At 27.3% G+C, this 12,280-nt stretch overlaps 1 protein-coding gene across 1 annotated transcript; it reads left to right on the forward strand.

Annotated features, from left to right (window-relative positions):
- Positions 1-624: 624 nt before the first annotated feature.
- Positions 625-1,792, forward strand: LOC127289562 (uncharacterized). Its single transcript, XM_051317552.1, has one exon. It carries the CDS (start codon positions 815-817, stop codon positions 1,790-1,792), a length of 978 nt encoding a protein of 325 aa, XP_051173509.1. The 5' UTR covers positions 625-814.
- Positions 1,793-12,280: the final 10,488 nt, after the last annotated feature.

Raw genomic sequence — 12,280 nt, forward strand, 5'->3', positions numbered from 1 at the left:
TCCATACATACAACTACTTCAGATTAGTGAGTATTCTGAAGTAATGGTAAGGCAGTATAAAGTTGAAGTACGACGAACGATATATCGTTGTGGAATGTTTTCCCACGTATCTGTAGTGCATAACGGTGTGAATGAATACATAATGGAAACAAATAAGGTTGAATGCGCGAGTGCACACATAACCGGAATTCCAAAATTACCAAACAGCCATGTAGTCAGCGGACTTCGAATTAACGAAACTATTACCCATCCAATAACAATAGCTGGAAGTCTTGAAAATGATGGTTCATGTCAGGGAACAGGTTATTCGGATCCCTATGGATCATGGAAAAAGGTAGTTGTGCAAGCAACAGTCAAAATAACTTTATTAGAACACTTAGCTCGCGTGAAACTAGAGTCGAATACAATTGTCCTAAAATCCGGAACTAATTGTCGTTTAGCAGAAGAAAAATGTGTAGATCAGGAAGGAGGATATACATATTGGAATACTGTACAACCGCATTCTTATAAATTCGATCAATATAGTATTTTGTAGGAAGGTAGAGCCAACAAAATGGTAGATCACGATATATATAATCCTCAAACCATTTATACTGTTAATAAAGGCGAAGTTACATTTGCTTTAAACACAAAATCAAGCGAATATATATGTGGATATTTAATCTTAAAGACGGAACACCCCAAATTATTCATTTTTGAAACACAACTAGGTACTAGCTTTGTTAAAAACACAAAAATCGCGATCTCAAATTTAGACCTATTTGCATATGTAAATTCCAAGTTTATTTATGTCGAAAAACACATCAGGAAACAAATGAAACAATTGTACGTCGATATTGTAAGCCAAAAATGTTACTTGGAGCAACAAACAATTAAAAATTCGTTATCTCTAGCTACTCAAGCACCAGACCAATTCGCGTTTGATATTATGAAGGGTCCAGGGTATATGGCATTGGTTTCAGGAGAATCAATCCACATAATTAAGTGTACCCCGATGGAAGTAAAAATCCAACAAGGAGAAAACTGCTACAATGAACTTCAAGTAACCGCCAACAACAAAACATTTTTCCTTTCTCCAAGGACACATGTTCTGAAAACCAGAGGAACCCAAATCCAGTGTAATTCTCTTTTACCATCATACTACCTCGTCAACGAACATTGGTATAAAATACTACCACAAGTCGTCGAAACAATCCCACCTGCAGTGATCCAACCTTCCAAGCCCAACACGTGGAAGTACATCAACCCCGAGGATTTGGCTACCAGTGGAATCTACACCGAGAAAGAAATTGATCAACTCAACGATAAAATCATGTTTCCTGTAGAGAAAACTGCAGTTCTAAATAACTTAGCTATGAGTATGAGTGGACATCAAATCATCTCTACCAATGACAATGTTCTGAATCTATTTAATGAACAAGTTGTCGAAAAATTCGTAAACAACACTTGGAATAAGATGTGGGACAAATTTATGGTTTTCGGTACGGCAAGTGCTAAAGTTTTTGCAATCTTCACCATTTTTCACCTCCTCAAATCTGTGGTGAACACACTAGTCCATGGGTACACTCTTCATTCCATCTATGGTTGGTCCATTCATCTATTAGATGCAATCTGTGGGTCTGTAGCTCATTTATTACTACAACTGGGTACTCGACCACCCCAACCTGAAGATGTTCCGTTACAAGAAGTCACTTCGCAAGCAACGAAAGAAGTCCCAGCGGCAGAAGCTCCTCCTTCGCAACAACTATATCCTTCAAATGAACTACAAAACAAAGAGGATACTTCAACTTAAATACCTAAATACTTAATTTTGGGAATTGAGTTTCAAGAAACCAAAGCCTACCTCAAAACTTTTCATCCGCAAATATAAAATATCTGTACAATTTTTTTTTGTTTGGTCACTTTTCGTCTTTCATCCTCAAGTAACCATTTTACGGCCGGGGTGTAACGTCCCGTGTATATTTCGAGCATATAAATGTTCAAATAAGATTAGTTTAGATAAAATTAGAATTTTAAGTGTTTCTCACACTTCGTCGCTGTTTTGAATGTTTATTTCTAAACAAACTACAAGCGTAAATAATCTTAAATTAAATAAAAGATATCAGAACGTCCTCTTCAAAAAACAATTATTTCTAAAAACTTGTTTACCGGTAAATTTGAAAAACGTCTAAAATTCTCAAAACCTTAAGCTCAAAATCAACAGTTCCGAAAATTAAAAAGATAGAATAGAGAAGAATTGTATTTTGAAGATATCATTCTGATATCTCCTGTAAATAAAGTCAGCATAGTTGAATAATCTAGCGTAACTATCTAAATATCCCGAGCACCGATGCACTCTTGCAAACAACAAGACCTAACTGTTTTCAGCTGTTATAAAATATTTTTTATGTTATATTTCAATTTTGTTAAAATTATTATTATTACTACTTTATAAAATTCCATAGCATTGTTAAACAAATTAAAATATTCAAAATTATAAAAAAATCAATATAATTAATATTAAATTTTTAGTTTAGCGTAAAGTATGAGAATGAGTGATTTAATTATAAATAATGAATAATAATTGTTTAAATGTTTAAATTTTATTGTTAATTAACTTTAATTGATTTTGATTTCTTTAATTAGATTTAATTATTTAAAATATTTCAAGTTTTTTATTATAAATTAATTATTTCACAGACAAATCATTGTGTATAATTGTTTATAAATATTATTTGAACATTTGAATTATTATTACTCATTTATGATTATTATTAATTTTTAATTCAATTATTTTAAATTACTTTTCAAACGTTTTAGAATAATTTCGTTAAATATAAAGAATATTCTATACTTTTATAATAAAAATTAAATTAATAAACAAATTAAACAATTTTAAATAAATTTTAATTATTTTTAATTATTCAAATTAATTTTTAATCACTAATTAACAATTTAAGTATACAAAATTCTTTATATTTTAAAACTTTAATCATTAATAACATTTTATTGTTAAAAATTATTGTTAATAACTTTTTAACTAATAATATTAATATTCATAATGTTTAAATTAATTTTTAATGATAATAATGTGAAAATTATGAAAAACTCAGAAATTAGTTGGAAAACTGAATTTTGGCTCCATCTCTTGAAAACGGTGAACACTTTAAGCCCCTTCCACTTGAAAACTCCCCTAATTCAAGTACGCCCACGCAACTTCTTATCTCTCAAGGCTGGGCCTGAAGGGCCCAATACCGTCACTGACCTAACCAGTTTTTTCCCCATTTTCTTTCCTTGGATCCAATCCTTGTAATTTCCCAACCTCTTTTTCCTCCACTTTGAGACCCATTATTTTAAAACATAGTTCCATTCCTAAAAATAGGTAGGGACAATGATATAAAAATGCGAACCCCGTTGAGAAGTCAGTCACAAAAATTCTAAAAAAATTCAAACTACTTCTTCCTCAAATTCTTCTTCAAGTTCAAGTTCAATTAATTTTCATTTTTTCTTACAATTTTCCAAGTGTTAAATTTAAATTGTATTAAAAATTCCCACGATTCAAGCCAAAAATTCAACACTTTTTCAACCGATTTCTGAGTCCACAAGTGCCAATTTGTTCAAATAAAAGTAAGTCTTATATAAAAATTGCTGTCTAACTTTCATCTAAATCTTTTTCTTGTCATTTCTAAATAATTCCGAAGAATATTAATGCGTTAATCGTGTTCTTATTTCTTCAATTTCCTTATCGTATTTTTGTATTTATCATAATTTTCATTACCTTACCTAAGGATTTTAATGCGTTTATCGCGTAATTATTCCTTTAATTTCCCCGCGAAAATCCCTATATACATATATTGATCAATTTGAATCGTTCCTGAGTTAGTGGACGCAAGTCTAGACTCGAAACATAAAATAAGAGAATATTTCCGAATATTCTCTAAAATTTAGACTTGCGTTATGCATCAAACGTAACACAGTATTGCAATATTTTTAACCACAATTCGAATACTTTCAAATGTCTACATGAAGTTGATGACATTTTTTTCTATATTGCAGAGCACGGTATAAGAACTGACGTGCGACTCAGAAAACATTTTTTTTATAAATATTTAGGGGATTATAATAAATTGGTTATAGTTCAATTTCATATAGCTATTGAGACGATTGACGGTAATTACGCAAAGTCCTTCAATAATAAATAGAAAGAAGATTTGACAAATGTAAATAGATTAGTTGTTGGACACAAAAAACAAGAAGAAGAAGAAAAAGAAGAAGAAGCAGAAAAAGAAGTAGGAGGAGGAAAAAAGAAACAACATCATAATGATATAACTCAAAAACTTGTTTCTACATTTGGTTCTGTTTTATTATTTCGCTTTTCAAACTTACCTACCGAATTACCATTTCAAAAATACAGTGGAATTTCTAAATTGAGAAATTTTGAATTTTTTTCATCAAATGTCGACGATGATTTTAGGAGAAGCTTCACAACTTCAAAAAATAATTATTTGGATAAGGACCCTAATGAATTTAAATTTGATAAAAGTATTAGTTACTTTAGCTGCTATAATACCATGTACAAAATTTTACTCCAAGTAAATACTGCCACTAGTAGCTTTTGTAATGTGTCAAATAATTATGGTTATATTCCGAAAGACATTTTCAACACATCTTTTTCATTGTACGAAGAGGACACATTTGAAATATATTTCGAGAGACACCAAAATCCAATCAATTTTGATTTTTATGAACATTTAGCAAAATCTGAAAGTAACGAAAAATTTAAAACTTTTTTAAATCATCAAACAAGAAGTGAAAAATTGTTGTATAAAAATGAAAGAAAAGAAAGTGAAGATGAATTTTTTATGAATATAAACAAGAATGGAAATGTCAATTATTCGTTGAAAGCTCTGTCAGCAAAGAATGATTCGTTTATTCAACAATTGAAATATGTGAAATCAACAATATTTCACATACAAAACTCTCATGATAACAATGACAATGATTATAACAACGAACATTACAAAAAAAATGTTAATGACGCCAATTATCATAATAACGGCGACGATGACAATTTAAATAACGTTGGTATTAATAATAGATTTTCCATTAATCCTACATTTGGTATTAATAATTAGAGAATTAATACATTTTCTATTACGTGATTCGAAAGTGTATATAGTTTTCGAAATGTTGCAAATGTTGAAACATGGATTAATGGGGATCCAGGTTTTGATAAACAAAAATGTTCGCTTATTCAATTTTTATTGTCGAAAGACGTTTTAAAGAAACAAGAAAACGTTGATATTGATAAAACATCAAAAAATGGTGTTCGTCTGTTTATTGTTGGATACAAAATTAATAAACATACTGGTAATAGTCAGTGGACAGATTTTTTATATCAACGTATCATGAAACCAATCAATATACTTTTAAAGTATCCTGAAAATATTCAACAAATCATTTTCAAGAACAACATATGGAGTGCACGAGACGCAATTATCACATTCGTCAATGAACAAAAGTTGCAGTATATTTTTCACGATATTGAATACGATCGGACAATCATTAATTTGATATCCGGAAATGGACAATTACATCTTTTCGAAGACAATGATGACATTCGTATATGGTGTGACGAGATTGATGATTTAATTACAAATGGTGATATTAATGTATCAAATTTACACTACTCTGATAGCAAAATAATCCAAGTTGGTAAATATAATAGAATGAATTCTTCTGTTTTTAATGTTATTTTAAATTTATTGCAATATTTAGAAGGAATTGACACTAATAGCTTAAGTGTTGATGAAAAAGAAAATTATTTTATACAACTTTTATTAAAATCACATGCTTTATACACATTACAAATTGCGTGACTTGTTGATCTGACATTCAGTAATGAATAAGTGAAATTGATTTATTTGAAAAAGTGTGCCTCGGAATTATTAAAAATGGATTTTTTAGTTGGGAGAGGAAAACTGAATATTGATAAACACAAATTCGCATTCAGCAACACACATAGTATTTGAAAAATTTGGATCTCAAAGAAAAACGAATCGATTTTAATGATTTTTTCAGGGAATACGTATTATTAGCTAACAATTTAGAAAAAAAATTTACAAAAAAAATTTTTTTTTTTTTAACAAAAAAAATTAAAAATTATTGTTTAAACAAATTTTTCTTTGATAAGCGTATCTTTAATTTCTTTCTAATACTGATATTTCGATTCCTTAGGATCTCACGAGTATTTTCATAAAAAAAATCGATGGAGACTCTTAAACTTTTCGAGATATTGAATTTTTTGTCTTTTCGCGCAGCGCCGAACTGCGCTTCCAATGCTAGTCGTTGTATGCAAGCTGCTGTTCAAAACTACTAATAGCCCGTAAATCTTAACAGAATTGAATATTTCCTCTTGGCTAATGATCAGTGATAATTATAAGAGAAATCGGGTCGTTTTTATTGCTTAAATTATTAATTATTTATATTTTTAAATAAACAACTAACACATATTTATTGAATTCTTTAAAATTTTATTTATATACAAAATATAACAACAAAAACAATTGATAAACTATCCAAATGATTTAAACTTTGTTTTAAGTATAAATCCATTTTATTTACATTAAAAAATAATTCTTATAATCAATTATTATTTTAAACAAATTTTTTTAAATTTCATATATTTTTTTTAGAAATTTTAATGTTCTTATATAAAATTTTTAATAATTTCCGTAATCTGTCAACTTACTATAAAATTGTTTTTCATGATAAAAAAATTGTTATAAATAATTTTATAAAAAATTAAATTAACTTCTGTTTCTTTTTCAAGTTTACAATATTGTTTCTCAACAATAATTGTTGCAATTTTGTAATCGTTTTAATGAATTGAAGTGTGGATTAAAACAATTATTGTTGAAAAACAATATTGTAAACTTGAAAAAGAAACAAAAGTTAATTTAATTTTTTATAAAATTATTTATAACAATTTTTTTATCATGAAAAACAATTTTGCAGTAAGTTGATAGATTAGGGAAATTATTAAAATTTTTATATAAGAACAGTAAAATTTCTAAAAAAAATATATGAAATTTTAAAAAATTTGTTTAAAATAATTGTTTATAACAATTATTTTTTAATGTAAATAAAATGGATTTATCCTTAAAACAAAGTTTAAATCATTTGGATAGTTTATCAATTGTTTTTGTTGTTATATTTTGCAAAAAAATAAAATTTTAAAGAATTCAATAAATATGTGATAGTTATTTATTTAAAAATATAAATAATTAATAATTAAGCAATAAAAACAACCCGATTTCTCTTATATTTATCACTGATCATCATTAGCCAAGAGGAAATATTCAATTCTGTTAAGATTTACGGGCTATTAGTAGTTTTAAACAGCAGCTTGCATACAACGACTAGCATTGGAAGCGCAGTTCGCCGCTGCGCGAAAAGACAAAAAATTCTATATCTCAGAAAGTTTAAAAGTCTCCATCGATTTTTTTTATGAAAATACTCGTAAGATCCTAAGGAATCGAAATATCAGAATTAGAAAAAAATTAAAGATACGCTTCTCAAAGAAAAATTTGTTTAAACAATAATTTTTAATTTTTTTTGTTTCAAATAAAATTTTTTTTGTAAATTTTTTTTTGTAAATTTTTTTTCTAAATTGTTATCTAATAATACGTATTCCCTGAAAAAATCATTATAATCGATTTGTTTTTCTTTGAGATACAAATGTTTCAAAATTTCAAAAAAAATTTTAAAACTCCTGTAAATTCCAAAATTTTCAAAAATCGCTTGTGGACTTTTCATTAGCATGTATTTCACTACATTTTCCCAAAGTTTCATCGAAATCGAAAACCTAGGGGACAACTTTGATTTTTTAGGCATGATTTGACCCATACATGAAACACAAGCACTACATTCAATGTTATCAGTATCAGCATCAACATCAATGGGAATTTCATTGCAGAATGAAGGGAAAAACTTGCGAAAGGAAATGAATAATCAAGATGTACTTTTTGAGTTTATAAAATGTTTTCAAAACAGTAATAGTGTATTAACAAATTATTCAATGAAAAATTTTAAAAGTGTTGTTATTGTTGACATTGAAACAACAAATTTAGAGTACAAAGATATAACGAAAATTTGTCTCATGGAAATAACATTGGATACGATCTACAAGTTGCGTGATTGCTTCAAGGGAATAAATTTTAATAAATATCCATTAAATTTTCAAACCATTAAAGAGATAACTGATTTTCTCAAGTTAGTTTTTAATTTTAAACCTCTAATTGAAATATCTCCAAAGGCATCGAGTATTTCGAAAATTACTAACGAATCTATAAATCATTTCTATAATATTAATTCAGAAAATTGCATTGAAATAATTAATTTTATAAATTGCTGTCAACAGCCAACCATTTTTGCAAGATATAATATCAACAAGTTTGATATTCCAGTGATTAAAAGAATTTTTAATAAATTTCACATGCAATTACCAAACAGATTGCAATCGCTGGATATGTTTCTGATGATGAAACATTGCAACAATTCTTTGGATTTAATTAATGGAGAGTTTATTAATTTTTCGTCAATGAAGTTAGATAAAATTACAAATTTTTTCTTTATGAAAAAACCAACCCTCATTCCAGAGTATGGATTTAATCATGGTGCAGAAAGTGATTGCATTTCTGTATTAGCTGTGATTTGTGCTATAAGTGATCGGAAATTTATATCATTATCAGAATATATAATGACAATTGACAGTCTAGAATCAGTTATATTGCCTATTAATTTCAAGAAATTTAAAACTTTAGATGACAATGATATTTCTCAAATAATAGATGAATATGAATCAATTACAACTTTATTGTCAAACAATACGACTTTTTTCAATCTAACTAATTCAAGAGATAAACTTTTCTTGCAAATATTGCCGTTCAACGACGATTATATTCAAATCAACAGAAATTTAGATTCAAAACAATACTCAACCACAAGAATTGATAATTTGCAACAACTACAACATCATCATCATAATCAAGAAAATCATCAAGGAAAACTAGAAATTTTATGCGACGATAAGCGTGAAGGGATAGTAATAAATATTTCTGTTATTAAGAGTGACATTCTTGAGGAAACAATTGCCGAAGTATTAAAAACTGATGATGACATTTATATTGAGCAATTATACACTAAAATTTGTCCAAAATCAGTAAAGGTCCCAACAAATTTTGATAGTGTCATTATTAATAATAATGACACATTTACAAGTAGAATTCAACGTCTTATAGAGAAATTGATAATAGGAAACAATTTGTTTTCCACTACAACTACAGAAAATATTGGCAACAACATGACTAATAATGTTCAAGATGAAACAATGCGTAGAATTTCAAAATTTATTGAACTTCATCTTGGAAATGATTTTCTAGTAATTTCTAATGAGAATAGTTGGAAAACCATTGAATACTTTAAGGGCAAGTCCAACATGTGAAATGTAAACAAACATGAATTGTAAACAAACCATGCACATTTTTTCGCAGTTCTCATTTGCGTAGAAAATAAAAATTTGTCGTTTTCTTTATGAAAATGGTAAATTAATGTATTAAAGTTGGTTACTATACTTTATTAAACTAATTATATGAAAAAATAAGTACAATTATAATGAAATGAAAAGTGCACTGAATTAGAAATTTTTTCTAGGTTTCGAATTTTGAATTAGAATTAGAATTTAGAATTTGTTTATTGATATCAATTAAAGTTTTACAAAAGTTATAACATTTGCATTAACATAATGAAACTTAACCTATGGCTCCTGTCTGTGCGACTTATCCATATATATAAAAAATATTATTTTATTTATTTATTAAACATAAATTTTTAAGGAAAATTTTAAATGAATGAAACAGGAAAATTTTTGAAAACCTGCTTAGCTTGTTGACTTAAACTAGTTTTAGATATTATTTACATTCAAGGTTTCGAAAAAAAAACCATTTGAGTATATCTGAGGCACGGACGTTGAGCGCCTAGGTGGGAGAAGAATGTTGAGCCATTGGACGGTCACATCTTGGAAAGGGTAAAATTCTGAAATTTTACCCCTTCTCTCACTTTCTCCCACCTAGGCGCTCAACGTCCGTGCCTCAGATATACTCGAATGCTTAAATTTTTCGTAACCTTGAGAAAATTGTTATTTCATTGTACTTTTCATTTCATTGTAATTATACTTATTTGTTCACATAATTAGTTCAATAAAGTATAGTTACCTAGTCTAATATATAAATTTACCATTTTCACAAAGAAAACGACAAATTTTTATTTTCTACCCAAATGAGAAGTGCGAAAAAAATGAGAAAATTGCTAATTCAGTGTACTTTTCATTTTATTATAATTATAATTTGTTCAGAAAAGTTGTTAAAAGAAGTATCGTTACCTAATATAATATATCAATTTACCATTTTCACAAAGAAAGTTACAAATTTTTATTTTCTATTCAAATGAGAACTGCGAAAAAATGGGTATGATTTGTTTAGATTTTGAACAGTTTTTTCGCAGTTCTCATTTAAATAGAAAATAAAAATTTGTAACTTTCTTTGTGAAAATGGTAAATTGATATATTATATTAGGTAACTATACTTCTTTTAACAACTCTTTTGAACAAATAAGTATAATTATAATAAAATGAAAAGTACACTGAATTAGCAATTTTCTCATTTTTTTCGCACTTCTCATTTGGGTAGAAAATAAAAATTTGTCGTTTTCTTTGTGAAAATGGTAAATTTATATATTAGACTAGGTAACTATACTTTATTGAATTAATTATGTGAACAAATAAGTATAATTATAATGAAATGAAAAGTACAATGAAATAACAATTTTCTCAAGGTTACGAAAAATTTAAGCATTCGAGTATATCTGAGGCACGGACGTTGAGGACTTAGGTGGGAGAAAGTGAGAGAAGGGGTAAAATTTCAGAATTTTACCCTTTCCAAGATGTGACCGTCCAATGGCTCAACATTCTTCTCCCACCTAGGCGCTCAACGTCCGTGCCTCAGATATACTCAAATGGTTTTTTTTCGAAACCTTGAAAAAATTTCTAATTCAGTGCACTTTTCATTTCATTATAATTGTACTTATTTTTTCATATACTTAGTTTAATAAAGTATAGTAACCAACTTTAATACATTAATTTACCATTTTCATAAAGAAAACGACAAATTTTTATTTTCTACGCAAATGAGAACTGCGAAAATATGTGCATGATTTGTTTACATTTCATGTTTGTTTACATTTGACATGTTGGACATACCCTTAAATTGCATCAGCTTTCAAATTTGGTAAGAACATAATATTAAAAACATTTATATTCTTTCTACATAATAACTTGTACATTTTAATAATATATTAAAATAAATTTCTCTTATTTATTTTTTGGATGGATAAAAATGTCATTATTCTTGAAAGGATTATAACAAAAATAAAAGAAAAATATGATTCTGCGATATTTCAAAACAAAGAAGATGCTTTCAAATTTTTGCAAGAATTTTATTACTCAAAAAATTTTTCCAGTACTATTACTGAAATAATTACATTTATATTTATAAAGATTTTTTTCGAAAATTATATAGAAACAGAAAAAATTAAGTTTTTTAAATAAATTTTTTGTTCCTTTAATGAAGTTAAAGGTTGCCAATATTTTTTCTTATTTTTTTAAGTATAAAATTATAATTATTACTCTTTTATCCCTTTTTTATGTATAGGATTTTTTTATATATAAATAAATTAACATAATTTGTAACGAATATTTTTTTCAAATTATTTTATTGTTGCTTAAAAATTATATATATGGGACATTCCACATCAACACGGACAAAGCTCTAAACAAAAATGGTTTTGATGGATTTAAACGTTCTAGGGCTTAAAAGATATCTACATTCGTGTACTTTAAGATGCTGATGGGAGTTTTTTAAAAAATTACATTTTTGATTCCAATAGAGATGTCAAAAGTCAAAAAGTCTAGAAATTTTAAAATACTTTTACGAATTAAAAGCTAAAAACGAGGTTTATAATTCTGAAACTCATGCTTTAACAGTTTGTAGGGTCACTGATTATAAATCTAAAGTTTTTTTTTTAAATTCAAAATGGCGGATCAAATATGTCGGACAAAAGATCAAAAAAGCAGAATGAATGGTTTCTTTGCGGAAAACATATTGATCGATAGTTTTCAAGGTCGCTGATGATGAATCTGATGTTATTTTTAAAAATTTCAAAATGGCAGACAAAAATTTTTTTA

This window comes from Leptopilina boulardi, unplaced genomic scaffold (assembly GCF_019393585.1).
Source record: "Leptopilina boulardi isolate dan_hultmark-lab unplaced genomic scaffold, ZJU_Lbou_2.1 LbouV2_47, whole genome shotgun sequence".
Classification (NCBI taxonomy): Eukaryota; Metazoa; Arthropoda; class Insecta; order Hymenoptera; family Figitidae; genus Leptopilina; species Leptopilina boulardi.